Here is a 15,140-nt window from a genome sequence, read left to right on the forward strand (position 1 = left end):
CTATTTTTAGACTGAAATTGAATAAGGATTGTCATACAAAGAGATACATATCCGCTTTGCAGGCAAATATTATTTTTTCGACGACTAGAACTTTGGATGAATATCCATCTCCTATAATAAACAAGTTAAGATTATACTGAAGACGAAAATGTTAAATTTTATTTAAGCATCTTCGTCGGCGTCAGTGTTGCCAAAATGTTGCAAGTGTAACAAAAGCCTTATAGCTGAATCACAAACACGCTTCAGCTTCGCATTCGTCTGCGTTACGGTGGGCCTTTTTCGAGGTTGCTTTGAATGACATTTCTATTATTTCATCCCTCCGAAGACCAAATATTTTGTTTGTTGACATTTTTTTTACAGCTGTTGAGCTGTCAGACAAATGTTCAGATAATTGATCTAGAGCTCCCGTTGGAGTCATATTACGTTACATTACATTCTTTTTCTTATGATTGTCAAACGAAACGTTAGGTCGGAGCTCAATTGTGTGTGATAGCATGCATTGAATTCCTATGGCTGAACTCGTAAACGTCAGGTGAAGCCGAAGCTGAATTCTTTAATTTTTCGTTTTGTGACACCTTTTTTCGGCTTTTGACATTTATTTTGCATTCTACTTTTCTGCATTATGCGGATGCAGATACCTATTAATCCACTTTCAGACTTTGATAAATCGATTATTTTTATGTTTTTATATGTGTGTACATATTATATCCAAATATTAGTTGATATAAAAAGGTTTTTATTATGTAAATTTATGACTCATGGCTATTTGTTTTAAAAAAAAATGCTAGAAAAACATGAATGAAAATCGCAACTTTTATTTAATACTTTGTTTTTAAGCTTTCAACTAAAAATAGAGAAAATTATATGAGAGAAAGAGATATAATTGTATGAAGGTAGACTGAGAAAGTTTGGTAGTTGGTAGACCGCATACAGAATAGAATTGGCTCGTTTATTATCCACACACGTTAGCTAGAGTTCGATGATTTTTGAATTGCTGAATAGCTGCACCGAACCATTTCATTTTCCCACACACGTTCGATTTTGAATCGGCTCCGGTTCATTTGGCTCTGACGTGTATGCTTTAAGGCTTACTTTACATTTATTTGATAAACAGCTCGCTTACCCTGAGGCTCCACAATAGTAAAATCCAATACAACTTCTCTACCGCAATCCAGTGTTTTTTACTGGGCATATTATGGCTTGCCATGAGCAACTCAAATGTCACATTGGACACAACGATTAATCTGTTGTTTACTTTTTTGTTGATTTACCATTTGTGTTGGTAGTTGTTGTTTTTTTTTTTACAAAATAAAATTAAAACAAATTATATCAAAAAAATGCCCATGGACTGGATGTTGGATTGTTTGTCTCTATTGTCTCTATTCAATGGAGACCCCAAGTTAAGTCAGACATTACTTCTATGAGTTTTCTTATCAGGTTTTCCGGTAATACATATATATGCATTGTAGGGTAGGACACACCTTTATACTTCAAAATGGCTCTACAAAATTGCTCAAAAAATCTTCATAGCAATTTAAGTTGTTATTATCACAGCCAAATGTCATATTTGATTTTTGTTTGTGAATTGAAAAGCTGAAAAAGTAAATTATATCAAATAAAAATGTCGATTAATACCGCAATTGAAGAAGATATGGATTTCTTAGAGGAGTTTGAGTTATTTGGTGTTCTGCAAACTATGCCAAGTATAGAAAAACATACAAAATACGGCACAATTCATTTGAATTAGGTCACAAGAATTTTTAGGAATGATATCGTTTATATAAAGAAACAGTCACATTTCTTTGATATTATTATTATATTATACACCCAATTTGAGGAATGACAACAAAAAAGAGAATAATGATTTAAGAGCGAACCCTAATACCTTAAACTAGCAAATATCTGTGTTGTATACAGAAGCGTATATAACGGGTTATCCGTTTTATGATTTCAAAAGTATAGGATTGGAATTCGACATCTGTCAAACTATGCTGTTAATTTTTTTTTTCAGTTTAAATTCTTACTTTTAAAAAAATGGATTGCTTAACTATCGCACAACCCATACAAATTGTTAAAAGCTACTACAAAAATTGTGATTCTACCACAGAGGATATGGTTTACATAACACATAATCGCCCAATTTGAAGAAATTTAAAGGGACTGCATTAGTTACAAATATTGTAAGGTCTGTGCATCATCGTTTTGCTCGTTCCAATGAAAATATTACTGCTGTAAGTGAAAGTGTTGTCAAAGACCCAAATTTGTCGATTCCTCATCGTTTTCAGGAATTAGGGTTGTCTTACGGCACATTATGGCGTATTTTGCACTTCGATCTACACTTACATCCATATAAAGAGCAGCTCACATAACAACTGAAGCCACCTGACCATTCAAAGCGTCTTAGATACGTCGAATGGATGCTTCAACAACAGGTGGTGGACGGCGATTCTTCGAACAAAATTTTCTACAGGGACGAATCACATTGTTCACGCGATGGGTATGTTAATAAACAAAACTGTGATATTAGGGGTTTTGAGAATCCTCAATTAATTGAAGAGAGGTTATTTCATCCACAAAAAGTAAATGTTTGGTGCGCTTTTTGTTTCGGAGGTGTTATTGGACCTTACTTCTTCGAAAACGACGATGAAACGGCTATCGTCGGCAATTCGGAGCGTTAGACTAGGCGCGCACATACAACTTTTAGTTTCGAAACTGTTTGGTTTAGTTTCTAAAGATCTATTATATTTCTATCACTAAAAATAAATAAGTAAAATAAAATTGAAAGATGTTTTATTTTCATTCAACAAAGTTAAAATCCATCAAAAATGGCAGTGTTAAAAAGCGTTTTGGCAACCAAAAGGAAAGGGGGCATTTTATTTCGATATTCTCTTAGTTACAGGTTTATTCCCTATTTTTTATTCAAAGGCACATATCAGTGCAAATCAGTAAAAATCCATATCCAGAAATTTGTATTGAATTACTCGTATGATATCTCTTTCAAAAAACAAAAATTATATTTTATATAATTTTGTATTCCAACAATATATCTACTCTTTTCTTTCATAAGTAAATGAATGAGATAGAAAAAGTGAATAAAATAAATGTTTCCTGTCTATTGGTTTATTTAATTGATTACTTTTGGAGTTGCCAATGTACGCGATGTTTAAGCAACTAACGATTAAGCTATTTTGTTTTGAAAAAGTTGAATGTGCGCGCATAGCCTTATGGTCATATGATAGCCAACTGTTTTGCCTGCTATTGAAGAATACGACTTAGAGAATATGTGGTTTCAACAAAACTATGCCACATGCCACACAACTCGAGTAAATATGCTTTTATTGCAAGTCATTTCCTCGCCGCATAGTTTCTCGTCCCGGCAATATCAATTGGCCACCAAAAACGTGTTTATGCAGATAAACTCTTGAGCTCAAAAACGAACATTCGTCAAGCTATGGCTCAAACACTTCCCAATATGTGTCAAAAAGTGGTCGAGGATTACAACAAAAAAACGATGCTTTCAACAATTCACGTGGTGTTCATTTAAATGATGTACCTAGTGTTTCATACAAAATGTCAATGTTTAAAATTTATAATAAAAAAAATATATAAGAAAAAACATATATTTTCAAATCAAATCAAATGGGGTTGCACAACAGTCCGTTGTGAACCAGGGCCTAGTGGCTTACAACTCTCAACCATTCCTGTGTGCGAGTACTGTTGTCAGGAATGGAAGGGACCTACAATTTTAGAGAAAGCACTTTTTCATGACAAGAATTACTCTTGAAGGATTTGTCAATTCCTCGCAAGAGGCAGTACCCGCGTAAATTAATTTTTTTTTAAATTAAGGTGGCACAGGCAGGGATTGAACCCAAGACCCCTTGCATGACAGTCCAACGCACTAACCATCATGCCACGGGTACTACATAAACATATATTTTAGATGTATTTTATTAACGTTTATTTTTGAAACCGCAAAATAGATAACCCTGTACATTTATGATATCCGTACAACCGTACAAAATTCTATGAGTAGGCTGTGAAAAGATTCAAATTTCAGTTCTGACGCTTCTATCACTTAAATATCAAAAAATCACTCTGAATAAACCTGAAACATATACTGCAATTTATAATTGCCATGAAAATCGCGTTACCTTTTATTGTGTAGTTTTTGTTTTTAAAACTTATGACATTTCTAAGTTGGACCATCTGTACGATTATTTTGTGCACTTTGGCGGCCTACTCGGTGCTTTGTCGCATAAGCCAATGTTTGTACAGACCTTAATATAAATTTCTCACAACGCACCCTTAAATTAATACCAACTATACCCACCTTCACTCGATCGAACAATCAATTTTTGACACTTGTCCTTTGTTCTCACCAAATCCACTCAATACCCATTCCCTCTCACACGCTATCCTAACCAACCATTTCCATGCAAACTCCACTCAAACACAACTAAATTGTTCGCCGTGGTGAGAAGTCCGTCGCGGAATTTCTCTCGCAATCGAAAAAACAGAAAAATCATTTTCAACTCTCAAGCTCAAGTAGACCATCTGTAACAAAAGAAAATTCATTTACCCGAGTTTCTCTTCTCGCATAACGTTTTTCCTATCGAGTGCTCGGTTTTGCTTACGCAGAGAAAAAAGCCAATTAAAAACTCCAATCAAGTGAAAATATCAAATCTAGAAAAACATTTTTAAATCAAAAGAAGAAGAAAAAGAAAACTACGCAACTTCCCAGCCCATAACAGGAAAAAGGCAAAAACAAAAACCACTCAACTCGAGCGCTCTTGAATTAAATATCGATCGAGTGGAATTTAGAAAATAAAAAGAAAGAAGAAGAAGAACGAACGAGCACCCAAATTAACTCGTGCGTATGTGTGTGTGGGGGGAAAAACAAAAACAAACGTCAGCCGCGAAGCAAAACGTCAAATAAACGCGTTATTTTTGTTGTTGTTAAAAAGTGAAGAAGCAGGAAAAAAAAGAAAACGAATCGGAAGACGTTCACAGTGGTGGAGAAGCAAAGAAATAAAAGAAAAAATTGTGTGCCCCAAAACCAAAAGTTTCTCTACTGAATTCCTCCTTGATTTAGATCAACAAAAAGAAATAAATAAAATGAATTGAATTAAAATTAAAATTAAGAAATAAAGTTTCATAAAGGAATTGCGTTAGTTTTGTTTTTTTTTTTTTGTTTCTAATCGAGTCGAGAGTCCAAATCCGTCACGGAAATTCCAATATCCAGTGAAAAGAGAAGAGTTTCTTGAAAGTGCTGATAAAGAATTTTCTCAAGTGAAATAGTTTTGCATTAATTTATTTTTGTTGTCTGTTGTTTATCCTTGTTCCGCATCTCTGTTGTTTCCCAGAGGAGGACTCATCATCTTAATCTTTTCCGTTTTATATAAGAAGAAAAAAGTTTTTACAGGGGTAGGGGAGTGGCAAAGGCAAAGGAAAAGCCAAAAAGATAAGCCACCGTTAAGCTTAAGGAACAAAAACACCAAACCAACCAAGGATTCGCATGAAAATTAAGCACGGATCGATGCAATGAATATTGTCGGAGACTATGAATACAGTACAAAAGATATGCTCGGCCATGGGGCCTTTGCTGTCGTCTACAAAGGTCGACACCGCAAGGTAGGTCTTATTTAAATAGAATAGAATACAAAAACTTTTCTGTTTTTCATTCTTTGGATAATTTTATTCTAGCCTCTCACTAAGCTGAAATTCCATTTAATACCAAACAAAACTACGACCTGATGTTGTTGTTGTTTTCGATTTTATAAATTGCTTCGGTATTCAATATTCTTAATATGACGACAGTTTTGTTTTCTATGCTTTTATTCGGCCTTGTTTTGGAGGGGTGACAAGGCGCTACGGGTCGGGTACAAAAAAAAGTTGATTGAGAGCAAGCATTGTTATTTTCAATCAAGTGCGTAGTAGGTGGGTTGAAGGTGTTAACGGATAGGAGGGCTCCAACTAATGAAATCTTCTAAGAAGAAACAATTTGGAAGCTTTAAAAAGTATTGTCGTAACTTAGGCTATGTCTGAGTTACACTTTAATTCGATTTGTTTGTTGACACAGTATTGGAAATCCTTTTGCCACTGAAATTTAGTTTGCTTGCATTTTTTTGCCACTAAAATTTAGTTTGCTTGCATTTTTGAAATAAAATATCAGAAGGATCTTTAGCTCAGAAAATTAAAACAAATCTTTTGTGTGAGTGCCAAAAAACACACGCAATTATTATTATTATTTTAAACTTTATTCACTCATTACAGGGGTTCGTATGTATAACATAAGTATTTTAGGCTTTGTTTGTTTTTAATTTCTTTTGTTATAAGGATGTTTGAGTATAAGCCTCCACGATGATCTTGCATCTTTTTCGGTTGAGTGTTTTTCTCGCCAGTATAGTGTACATGCGGTCCGAATATCACATTTCCAGCGTTTGAGTTGTCCTACATTTTTTCTTTCATCTAGGGGTAACAATTCCTTTGACAGCTTCGCCCATCGGTTATCAGAGAGACTCATGATTTGTCCCGCCCATTCCCATTTATGTTTTCAAATTATATTATACGCACATCTTCAAGATTAGTTTGCTTTTTTAAGAATGTATGGTTGATTTGGCAAACAAATAGCTGCAAGCTCTGCTATTCGCCTCAAAGTTCCATCACAGTGTATTAACAACAACATTGGCCACTCCGTAATTCTTAGGTATTTAGAATCAATTCCAAACCACACAGACTACATCATCCCTCAAATGCAATTCGACAGAAACTTCGAGATTTCTATACCTTCCAGATCTTCCTGTGAGGATAGGGCTTTCGTGGAAGACGAGTCAATCCATTTCTATACGGATGGTTCAAAAAAAATCCTGAAAAAGTAGACCGTCTTAACTGCACCAACTATAAAGGAATCAGTCTACTTAACAACGCTTACAAATTCTTCTCTGCCGATGGGTCCTTATCAGTGTGGTTTAAGACCAGGAAAGTCTACAGTCGATCAAATATTCACATTACGCAGATCCTGAAAAAACCCAAGAACACCAAATCGACACAATAACATCGATTTCAAGGCCACATATGACAGCATCAACAGGATGACCATAGAGAATTCACGCTGCTCCATAAAGGTTGGAAACAACTTAACAGAACCTTTCGATGTCAAAAAGGTTTTAGAGAAGGTGATGCGCTGTCATGTGATTTTTTTAACATCGTGCTTGAAAGAATAGTGCAGAGCTCACACGTCATCACTACAGGCACTATCTTTCAAAAGTCTGTCCAATTACTAGCATATGCTGATGACATTGACATCATCGGAAGAACTCAGCGTGATGTCAATGGTGCTTTTGTCAGTATTGAGACAGAGGCGGCAAAAATGGGTTTAACGGTTAATAAGGGACACACAACACAGACTTCTTCTTCAAAACGTCACAATCGACAGACGTAACTTTGAGGTAGTCAAGGACTTCGTCTACCTAGGCTCCGCTGTAAACTCAGAAAACAACACCAGTGCTGAGATCAAACAAAGAATAACTCTTGCTAACCGCTGTTTCTTTCAGCTAAGAAAGCAATTGAGTGGTAATGTCCTCTCTCGAGGGACCAAAGTGTCGCTATATTAGAACCTTATCATCCCCGCCCTGCTATACGGTGCAGAAGCATGGACTATGACAAAAGCGGATGAAAGCACCTTGGGTCGTTTCGAGAGAAAAGTTCTTCATGTGATCTACGGTCCCGTATGCATCGATGGGGAGTGGAGAAGAAGCTGGAACGACGAGCTGTACGGGCTGTACAGCGACGTAGACTTAGCCAGAAGGGTAAAAGTGCAACGACTAAGATGGCTGGGTCACGTAGAGCGCATAGAAACCAATGCTACGGCCCGGAAAGTCTTCAAATTCATACTTACAGGACAGCCCAGTAGAGGAAAGTGACCACACCCAACTTGGAGCGTGAAACTGGAGACATCTAGCTACGGACCGAGCTATATGGAGAAGTTTGTTGGGTGAGGCCCTAGTTCACACAGAATTGTAGCGTTACCTTTTGTAAGTAAGTAAGGATCAAAAAAAGAAGGTGTTGGTGGAGGTGCTTACTCTGAACGACTGAAATTAAGTCTCTCATTCCGCCTTCCCAGTCATTGTAGCGTGTTGAAGGCATAATTTTTGGCAATAAAAGAAGTCTTGTCCTTGCTTAAAGAAGACTTGATATCAACATCGGATATCAGTATTTTCTCAGATACTCAGGCCGCTTTCAAATCTCTGGACTCTAACAGTCCATAACTGTCGATCATCTCTAATGGAGATGGCACAACAGTTTATATTCACCTTTGCTGGGTGCCGGGCCATAGAGATATTCCAGGTAACTGTAAGGCAGATAAACTCGCCAGGAACGTCACAGTACAACCCATTCGACCACGTTTGGCAAATGCTAGCACATCAATCGCTACTTGTAAACTATTGCTAATGCAGGACGCTATGAGGAAGGCAAACTCCAGGTGGAACAACATACCAAGGTGTCAGGTCACAAAAAACAGATCGCATATAAGTTAATACGTGTCATAACAGGGCACTGTTTAAAAGGACAGCATGCCAAGCGCTTAGGTGTATTCTCAAATGACTTTTGCAGAAGCTGTATGGACGAGGAAGAGGAGGAAACAGTTTTTCACCTTCCCTGTACATGGCCTGCACTAGCCCAAAAAAGCAAGAATGACCTAGGAAGATTCTTTTTTAACAATCTAAATCCTTTAATCAGCCTCTCGCGTTTCGTAAGTGACTCAAACTTGAGGAGGAAGCCTCAAGATTCATGTGGTATCACAATGGGCCATTAAACTGGCCTAATTCTGTCCTATTCCTATTTGTTTGTAGATGCGAATATTTAAAACTGCTCTTTCCACTGGTCTTTGACACGATCTGAGAAATGTTTGACATCTGTAATTTAAAACTGGGAGCACTGTTGAATATATATTTTCTTGTTTGGTTTCAAATATTTAAATCACGAAGATGTTTGACATTCCAGAATTGTTTCCATGTTTGTCATTCCTTGTTCTAGCTCTTTTGTTTCTCTATTTCTAAAGGAAATAATTTGATCAAGGTATACGAAATCCTAAGCGTATTCTAGTTATTGTATTGAAATTTGTCATAATTTTTTCTTTTAACTGATTTTTTGATAAGTCAATATTTGTATAGCTTGAATTTCTTAACTAGTGTTTGATGTCATAAAGATATCTGAAAATCGGAGGTTTGAAAGGAAATTTGCCATTTATTTTAAGTCATTTCTCCCCCTAATCTAGCTGCCTACAGATATGGCGCGAGGGGTCTACTTGTCTTGCACCTCCTGAAATTTTAAATTCTGATTAGATAAAATTCTGTCGGACCGTATCGAAAGCTTTGGCAAAATGGATAAAAGCAAAGATAGTAATGTTGTACTCCTTGTATTTTCTATTATTTGGTTTACAGTTTGGAAATGATCCATTGTTGAAAAATCGAATTGCTGTAAAAGCTTGTAGCTATTTCGTTGATGTTTTTCCCTTTCATAATGTTTAACATTTTTATATTAAAGGGATGCTATCTATTCTTTGTAGACTTGAATTGCGTTTTAATCTTTTTTATTTTATTTATTGCCTTCAAATTGATTTTATAAGATTATCATTGAAGTTTTTGAAATTCTAATATCTTTTTTGTAGGCACTTTAGTAAAGATATGATCTTGTTTAAAAAAGATATGCAGCCTTATCGGCAGTTCCTTGGGAAATATTTCTCTCACGGAATTTTTCTCTTCTCGAGAACACATTCCTCCCATCAGGAATTCCTGGCAGAATGCTTTTCCCTGGGAATAAGTTTTACCAACATGAAACGAGAAAAAAATATTCGAACATATCGATTTTAAAGAAAAAACAAAAAAGTTAGCTTTGATACAAAATAATAACATTAGTTAAACATTAAATTAAACATTTATAAAAATGCAAAGAATATCAGTTTTGTTGTTATTAGAGAAAGAAGAGTCAAGAAGGCGAAATGAGCCGAGAGCCATACGACGCAATTTGAGAGACCATTCTAATCCTTTGGAGCTTCCACAAGCACTGTATTTTGAAAAACCTATTTGTTTGAATCATCACATTTGTTATGAGTATCCTTTATCCACAGATTTCACAATCGTAATGGAGTTGAGGTCTTGTTCTAGCCGATTCCAAAATTTTTGGACATCATCCTTGCTTTTATTAGTAAAGCCATTTGCAATGTCTGGATTTTTTCCATTGAGGAAATTAATTCTTCTATTTGTTTGGAATTTGAAGATTTAGACCTTAAAAAATCAATTATTTTAGTTAGTTTTTATAGTTTTGTTTATTTTTTATAGAGATAACTCACATATCAACAGATAACTTTCCGGATTCCCTTGCAAAATTGTAACGGAATATTTCTCGAGAAAGCGAAGGAAATTTCCCATAAAAAAATAGGTAAATATTTCTCGCGGAATTTTTCCCTAATTTCGAAATTACTTTACGATAGCTATTTTTCGAATTTGGGAAACATTTCTCGAGAAATGCGATTCACGATAGCAATGATGATCTTGTTTAAGAAAAATATGATCTAGTTCATTTAGGTTTGTCTTCCTTCTGAGGTGCTTTCGATGTGTTATAAGTTTTAGAGTTTCGTACGATAATTTTTACGTTTTTTGAAATGTTGCTGTGAGAATGTATCTATTTGCTGAGTCCTTGATAGTTATTTCCATTTTATTATACGCTATTTGAGTAACGCAATATTCTTTAATGATCAAAGCTTCTTACAACTTTTAAAAAAATTAAAGAATATCATCCATTTTGTTTTTAATTGCGGTTCATTGGTTTCGTTTTTGAAATATATTTAATTTTAATTTATAATTAAATTCATTAAATTATAATTATTAATTAATAATTAATTAAAAACGGAAAATGATTGACAGTCGAAATTTTTTGCAAAAAATTGTTAAGTAAATTTATATCCTTGTATATAGAACGTTAAACATCTTCCCTTAATTATTATTGCGTCGCTTCATATCTTCTTTGTCTGGGAATTTGTTGTCCAGGCATTACGAACTGTTCCTTCAATCGTTTGTGGATTTACAATAAGCAATTACTTACATCACATTAAAGTTCTCAGTAGGGTTATAATCGGATGGCAGTGGGGCTATTTCAAAACATTGATCATGCTGACTTATTGACTTTGCTGGTATACATACATAAATTACTGGCATTTTGTCACTAACAATTATAGAAACCATGACTTTTTAAAGTCCTTCTTCGGTTTATAAGCAAATAAAAAATCAATCATTTCTTTTTGTGAAATGCACAACTATTTTATTTCACTGATGGAAAACAATATTTTGAACATGAACTTAACAAAAACAAAAAACACAAAAACTGAAAGAGGACTTAAAGAAGCAATTTGTGTTGCTATTTGTTTTAGTTATACCAGTTCTTGAAAGTAACTGTCGAGAAATAGACTAGGCGGAATTATGAGGCTATTACAACAATATTTATATCCATTTTTGAAACATTTCTGATAAAGATTTTCTATAATTTCTTGTTCGTATTTTGCTTTAAAATCGTATTGTATTTTAGAGTACTTAATTTTTTTATAAACTGGGTTCTCTATTTTAATTTAACTCAAAAAAAAAACCGATATCGAAAAACTATAATTTTTTAAACAAGACATTCTTCTTGGAACTGCCCTCATTTAACACTAAACTCGGTTTCCTTCGCATTGCTCAAAAACGCTCCACTGAAATCAAGGTTTGATCTTCCAATTATCTCATTTCTTGTGTATTGTGCAAACTATACTGAGATTCCATCATTGGACATGCTTTCTGCCGACAATATTTTGCAGATGAGTTGGTGCATGTTCCCCACGAAGTCATGGTTTCTGCATTGAATAATTCGGCAGCGATGCCGTCAACTCAGCTCCAACAGACTTTAGTTTAAATATAGCTATCTTTACTTCGTCGATGACAGGTAGGTGGAGTTGATGATCTACGTCTAAACCTAGAACTTCAGAGGCGGCATCTCTGATAGCTGCAAGCCAATGTTGCCACTGGTTTTCAATGCTTAAAGCATACAACTTATTAAGTTGTTGTTAGAGACTCTATCGGAAAAGAACATGACAGTCTCTTGCGATTTTAGCAGTCTAACGTTGGATCTTCCAGTACTTGATTGTTTTGGCTTGGATCACTATATCCGTAGCCGTATATGGGCAACAAAGAGGTAGTGGTCGGAGTCAATGTTGGCCTCTCGGAATTTCCTGAAATATGGTCCATCTAGTTGACAGTTGTTTGATCAGGAGATTTGTATGTTCCCTTATTTGATCTGCGTACTAACTACTAGTGCTCTCGTGCAGGCTGTATCTCCCGATTGTGCCACCAAAGATTTCTTCTCTTTCCAAGTTGGCGTCAAAAGGGTTTTCATAACCCATTTAATGCGCGCACAATATAAACAAAATAAGCCATGGCACTGCTTATACATATTTCTTGTCCAAAAGCACGAAGAATATGTTTTTGGTGTCATCATCTTTCTCCTTTTAGGCTTATGTTAAGAATTTAGCCTTGATGCGGATTGTCGTGATGCGTTCGTCCACACTGTTCAAACTCAAGACTTTTTACCTGAGTCTAGTTCCAACAACAAATCCAGACCCAAACAGACGCTGCCTATGTTCTCGGTAGCAGTCGCCGTAGTAGTTTGCGTTTGCCCGGTCTATCCTGTCGCACTTTTTAGATGGCAGTAATATCTGCCTCGCTAATTGTTCAGCTTCACGTGGTTTATTAATTAACCTAACATTACACAGATCCGAAGTTCGTTATCATTATTTCGTTTGTTCGGTTCTTCATCTGTAAATTCGTCCGTCTCCGACGCTTGTTGGTGCTTTGCAAATAGGATGTTTTTACGTGTTCAGGAAGTCACTTCGACAACAAAACCCCCAACCTGGAGGGCCAGATCCTTAGTATAACTCAAAGGACGGGGAGCCCGATAAAGCGATCCTTATAGGCAGGGTTCTAAGTATGTCGTAGAACCCCTATAAGGTGTTCACTAAGTAGTTCAACCTTACTAGAACTATAGACGCCACCGTTGATGCCGTCTCGATAAAGAGGGGTGCCTAAGTGGAAACACTTCTCCCTCTCTCTCGTGTGCTTCCCCAACAACTTTTTATTGGGGTTTGAATTTAATCTCTAGTTGAGGCACCCGATTTTAAATTTTGGCAAGTAGGTTAACCAAAATGTCCATTCTCCTTTAATGTTTTTTTAAATACGTACCTTTTGTATCGTACATCAATTCAAAAGACTATTTCCTTATTACATACAATAAGGTTTTATCAGAAATAAAATGAAATCTGAAAGTCACAGATTCCGTGTAAAGCTTTCGATGCTCTTTGATCTTGAAAACATAATAAAAATGTATTCCTGATTAAGTTGATTGCTCGACCTATCTATTATTTTTAATATTCACCATAACAGGGCTTATTAAAAGTTAATCATTTTTGACCTACCTCGATGTATTAGTTTTTTGATGAAATAAAAACAGAGGTTAACGTTTTCAAGATACATACATACTACATATTTTAGTATATTCTCAACAGCATACTTATAATTGTAAATAAGCTAAGCGTGTAAAGGGTATTGAAGTCTTTTTTTTTAGTTTGATTTAAAAACCAAATCAGGCAAAATTAGGCCTCCAATGGTGGGTAACCTACTACAAGTTGGTATTATTATAAGTTCTTCCTACTTAACCGCCCCGCACACCGAATCCAAAAAAAAAAATAAAAATAAAATACAAATGGAACACTAGCAGAGAGTAATTAGGTCAAACAAATGAATACGAATACGGATTTTGTAGGAATGATAAGAGGCCACACATAGAGATCATAATATAGCGACTTCGCCTACTTATTGTGTATTTTTCTTTGTAAATCTCTTTACAGATGCTAAAAACGAGACTAACACTTTGTATACAAAAAGACAAATATCATAGGTATATAAATATATGTACATATGTACTGTACATAGGAGTGCCAAAAATAGATTTTGTTTTTGTAAACAATTTTTCATTAGTTTTTCTTTTTATTTTTCTTTCTTTTCGTATGCGTTTTGATGATCCTACATAATAAGAAGAAATACCCTTGAGTCATTGAGGGTGTCATTTTATTTTGTTTGTTAGATTTTATTATGATTTTTCAAAAAAAAACAAGGGATTGTGTCGGAAACAGAGAAGCCGTGTAGAGAATAATTAGAAAACTCGTTCTTGAAAAAAATATTCTACCTCCAGAGGGTGCATATGTTTACAAGAAATAAGTAATATGTTGTAACATATTGTGTATTTCAAGATTTACTCTTATATAGAAAATATTTGTATATACATAGGGTAGGTCAAAAGTGACTTCCTAATTTAGAGTGATATTAACTTCATAGATTTAATTTTGTATTATTAACTTCCCATAGGAAGTTATTGTAATGGGTCCGATTTGTCAAATTGAAAATTTTGACATTTCTCGACGTTTCATGGTCCCTAGAGTCGAAATAAAAGATTTTTAGAAAGATGTCTGTGCGTGCGTGTGTACGTACGTTTGTACGTCCGTACGTCCGTACGTTCGCGACGTTTTTTTCGTCGTCCATAGCTCAAGAACAAGAAGAGATATCGACTTCAAATAAATTTTGTTATACAGATAATAAGGCAGAAAGATGCAGAAAGGGCTCTCAAGAATATTGCATGGGTGTTTTTTTTACTATAGCAGTTTGAAAAAAAGGTGAACATTTTGGTTAACCCTAAATATCTTACGAACCAAAAACGCTAGAGACTTGAATTAAATTGTATATAATATATTGTAACATGATACCAAACAGGTATATTTTTTGAAAAAAATCAATATAACGGTTTTTTTTAAATCAATAAAACTGAAAAAAAAAAATTTGTCACCTCCAAAATTTTACGACTTAAATATAATTTCATCTCTAAAACAATTTTGTGCAACGAAGAATAATGTTTTTGACATCTGATAAAATTTTAAGAAAAATCTAATTGGCAGTTTTTTTTACAAAAAATAAAAATCTAAAAAAAACATTACTCAAAGTTGGTAAAAATTGAATATCGATTCAAATATCTTTTTAAAAACTTGAAATTTAGGCTTCAAACTT

The 15,140-nt window shown here is 34.8% G+C and overlaps 1 protein-coding gene across 1 annotated transcript in view; it reads left to right on the forward strand.

The window, feature by feature from the left end:
- Positions 1-4,447: 4,447 nt before the first annotated feature.
- Positions 4,448-15,140, forward strand: part of LOC129941487 (serine/threonine-protein kinase unc-51) — a 97,037-nt gene continuing 86,344 nt past the window's right edge. Inside the window, exon 1 of the mRNA XM_056050125.1 lies at positions 4,448-5,631. Within this exon, the coding sequence (XP_055906100.1) occupies positions 5,542-5,631 (90 nt within the window). The 5' untranslated portion in view covers positions 4,448-5,541. The remainder of the gene's footprint in view (positions 5,632-15,140) is intronic.

The sequence above is a fragment of the Eupeodes corollae genome, chromosome 1 (genome assembly GCF_945859685.1).
Source record: "Eupeodes corollae chromosome 1, idEupCoro1.1, whole genome shotgun sequence".
Classification (NCBI taxonomy): domain Eukaryota; kingdom Metazoa; phylum Arthropoda; class Insecta; order Diptera; family Syrphidae; genus Eupeodes; species Eupeodes corollae.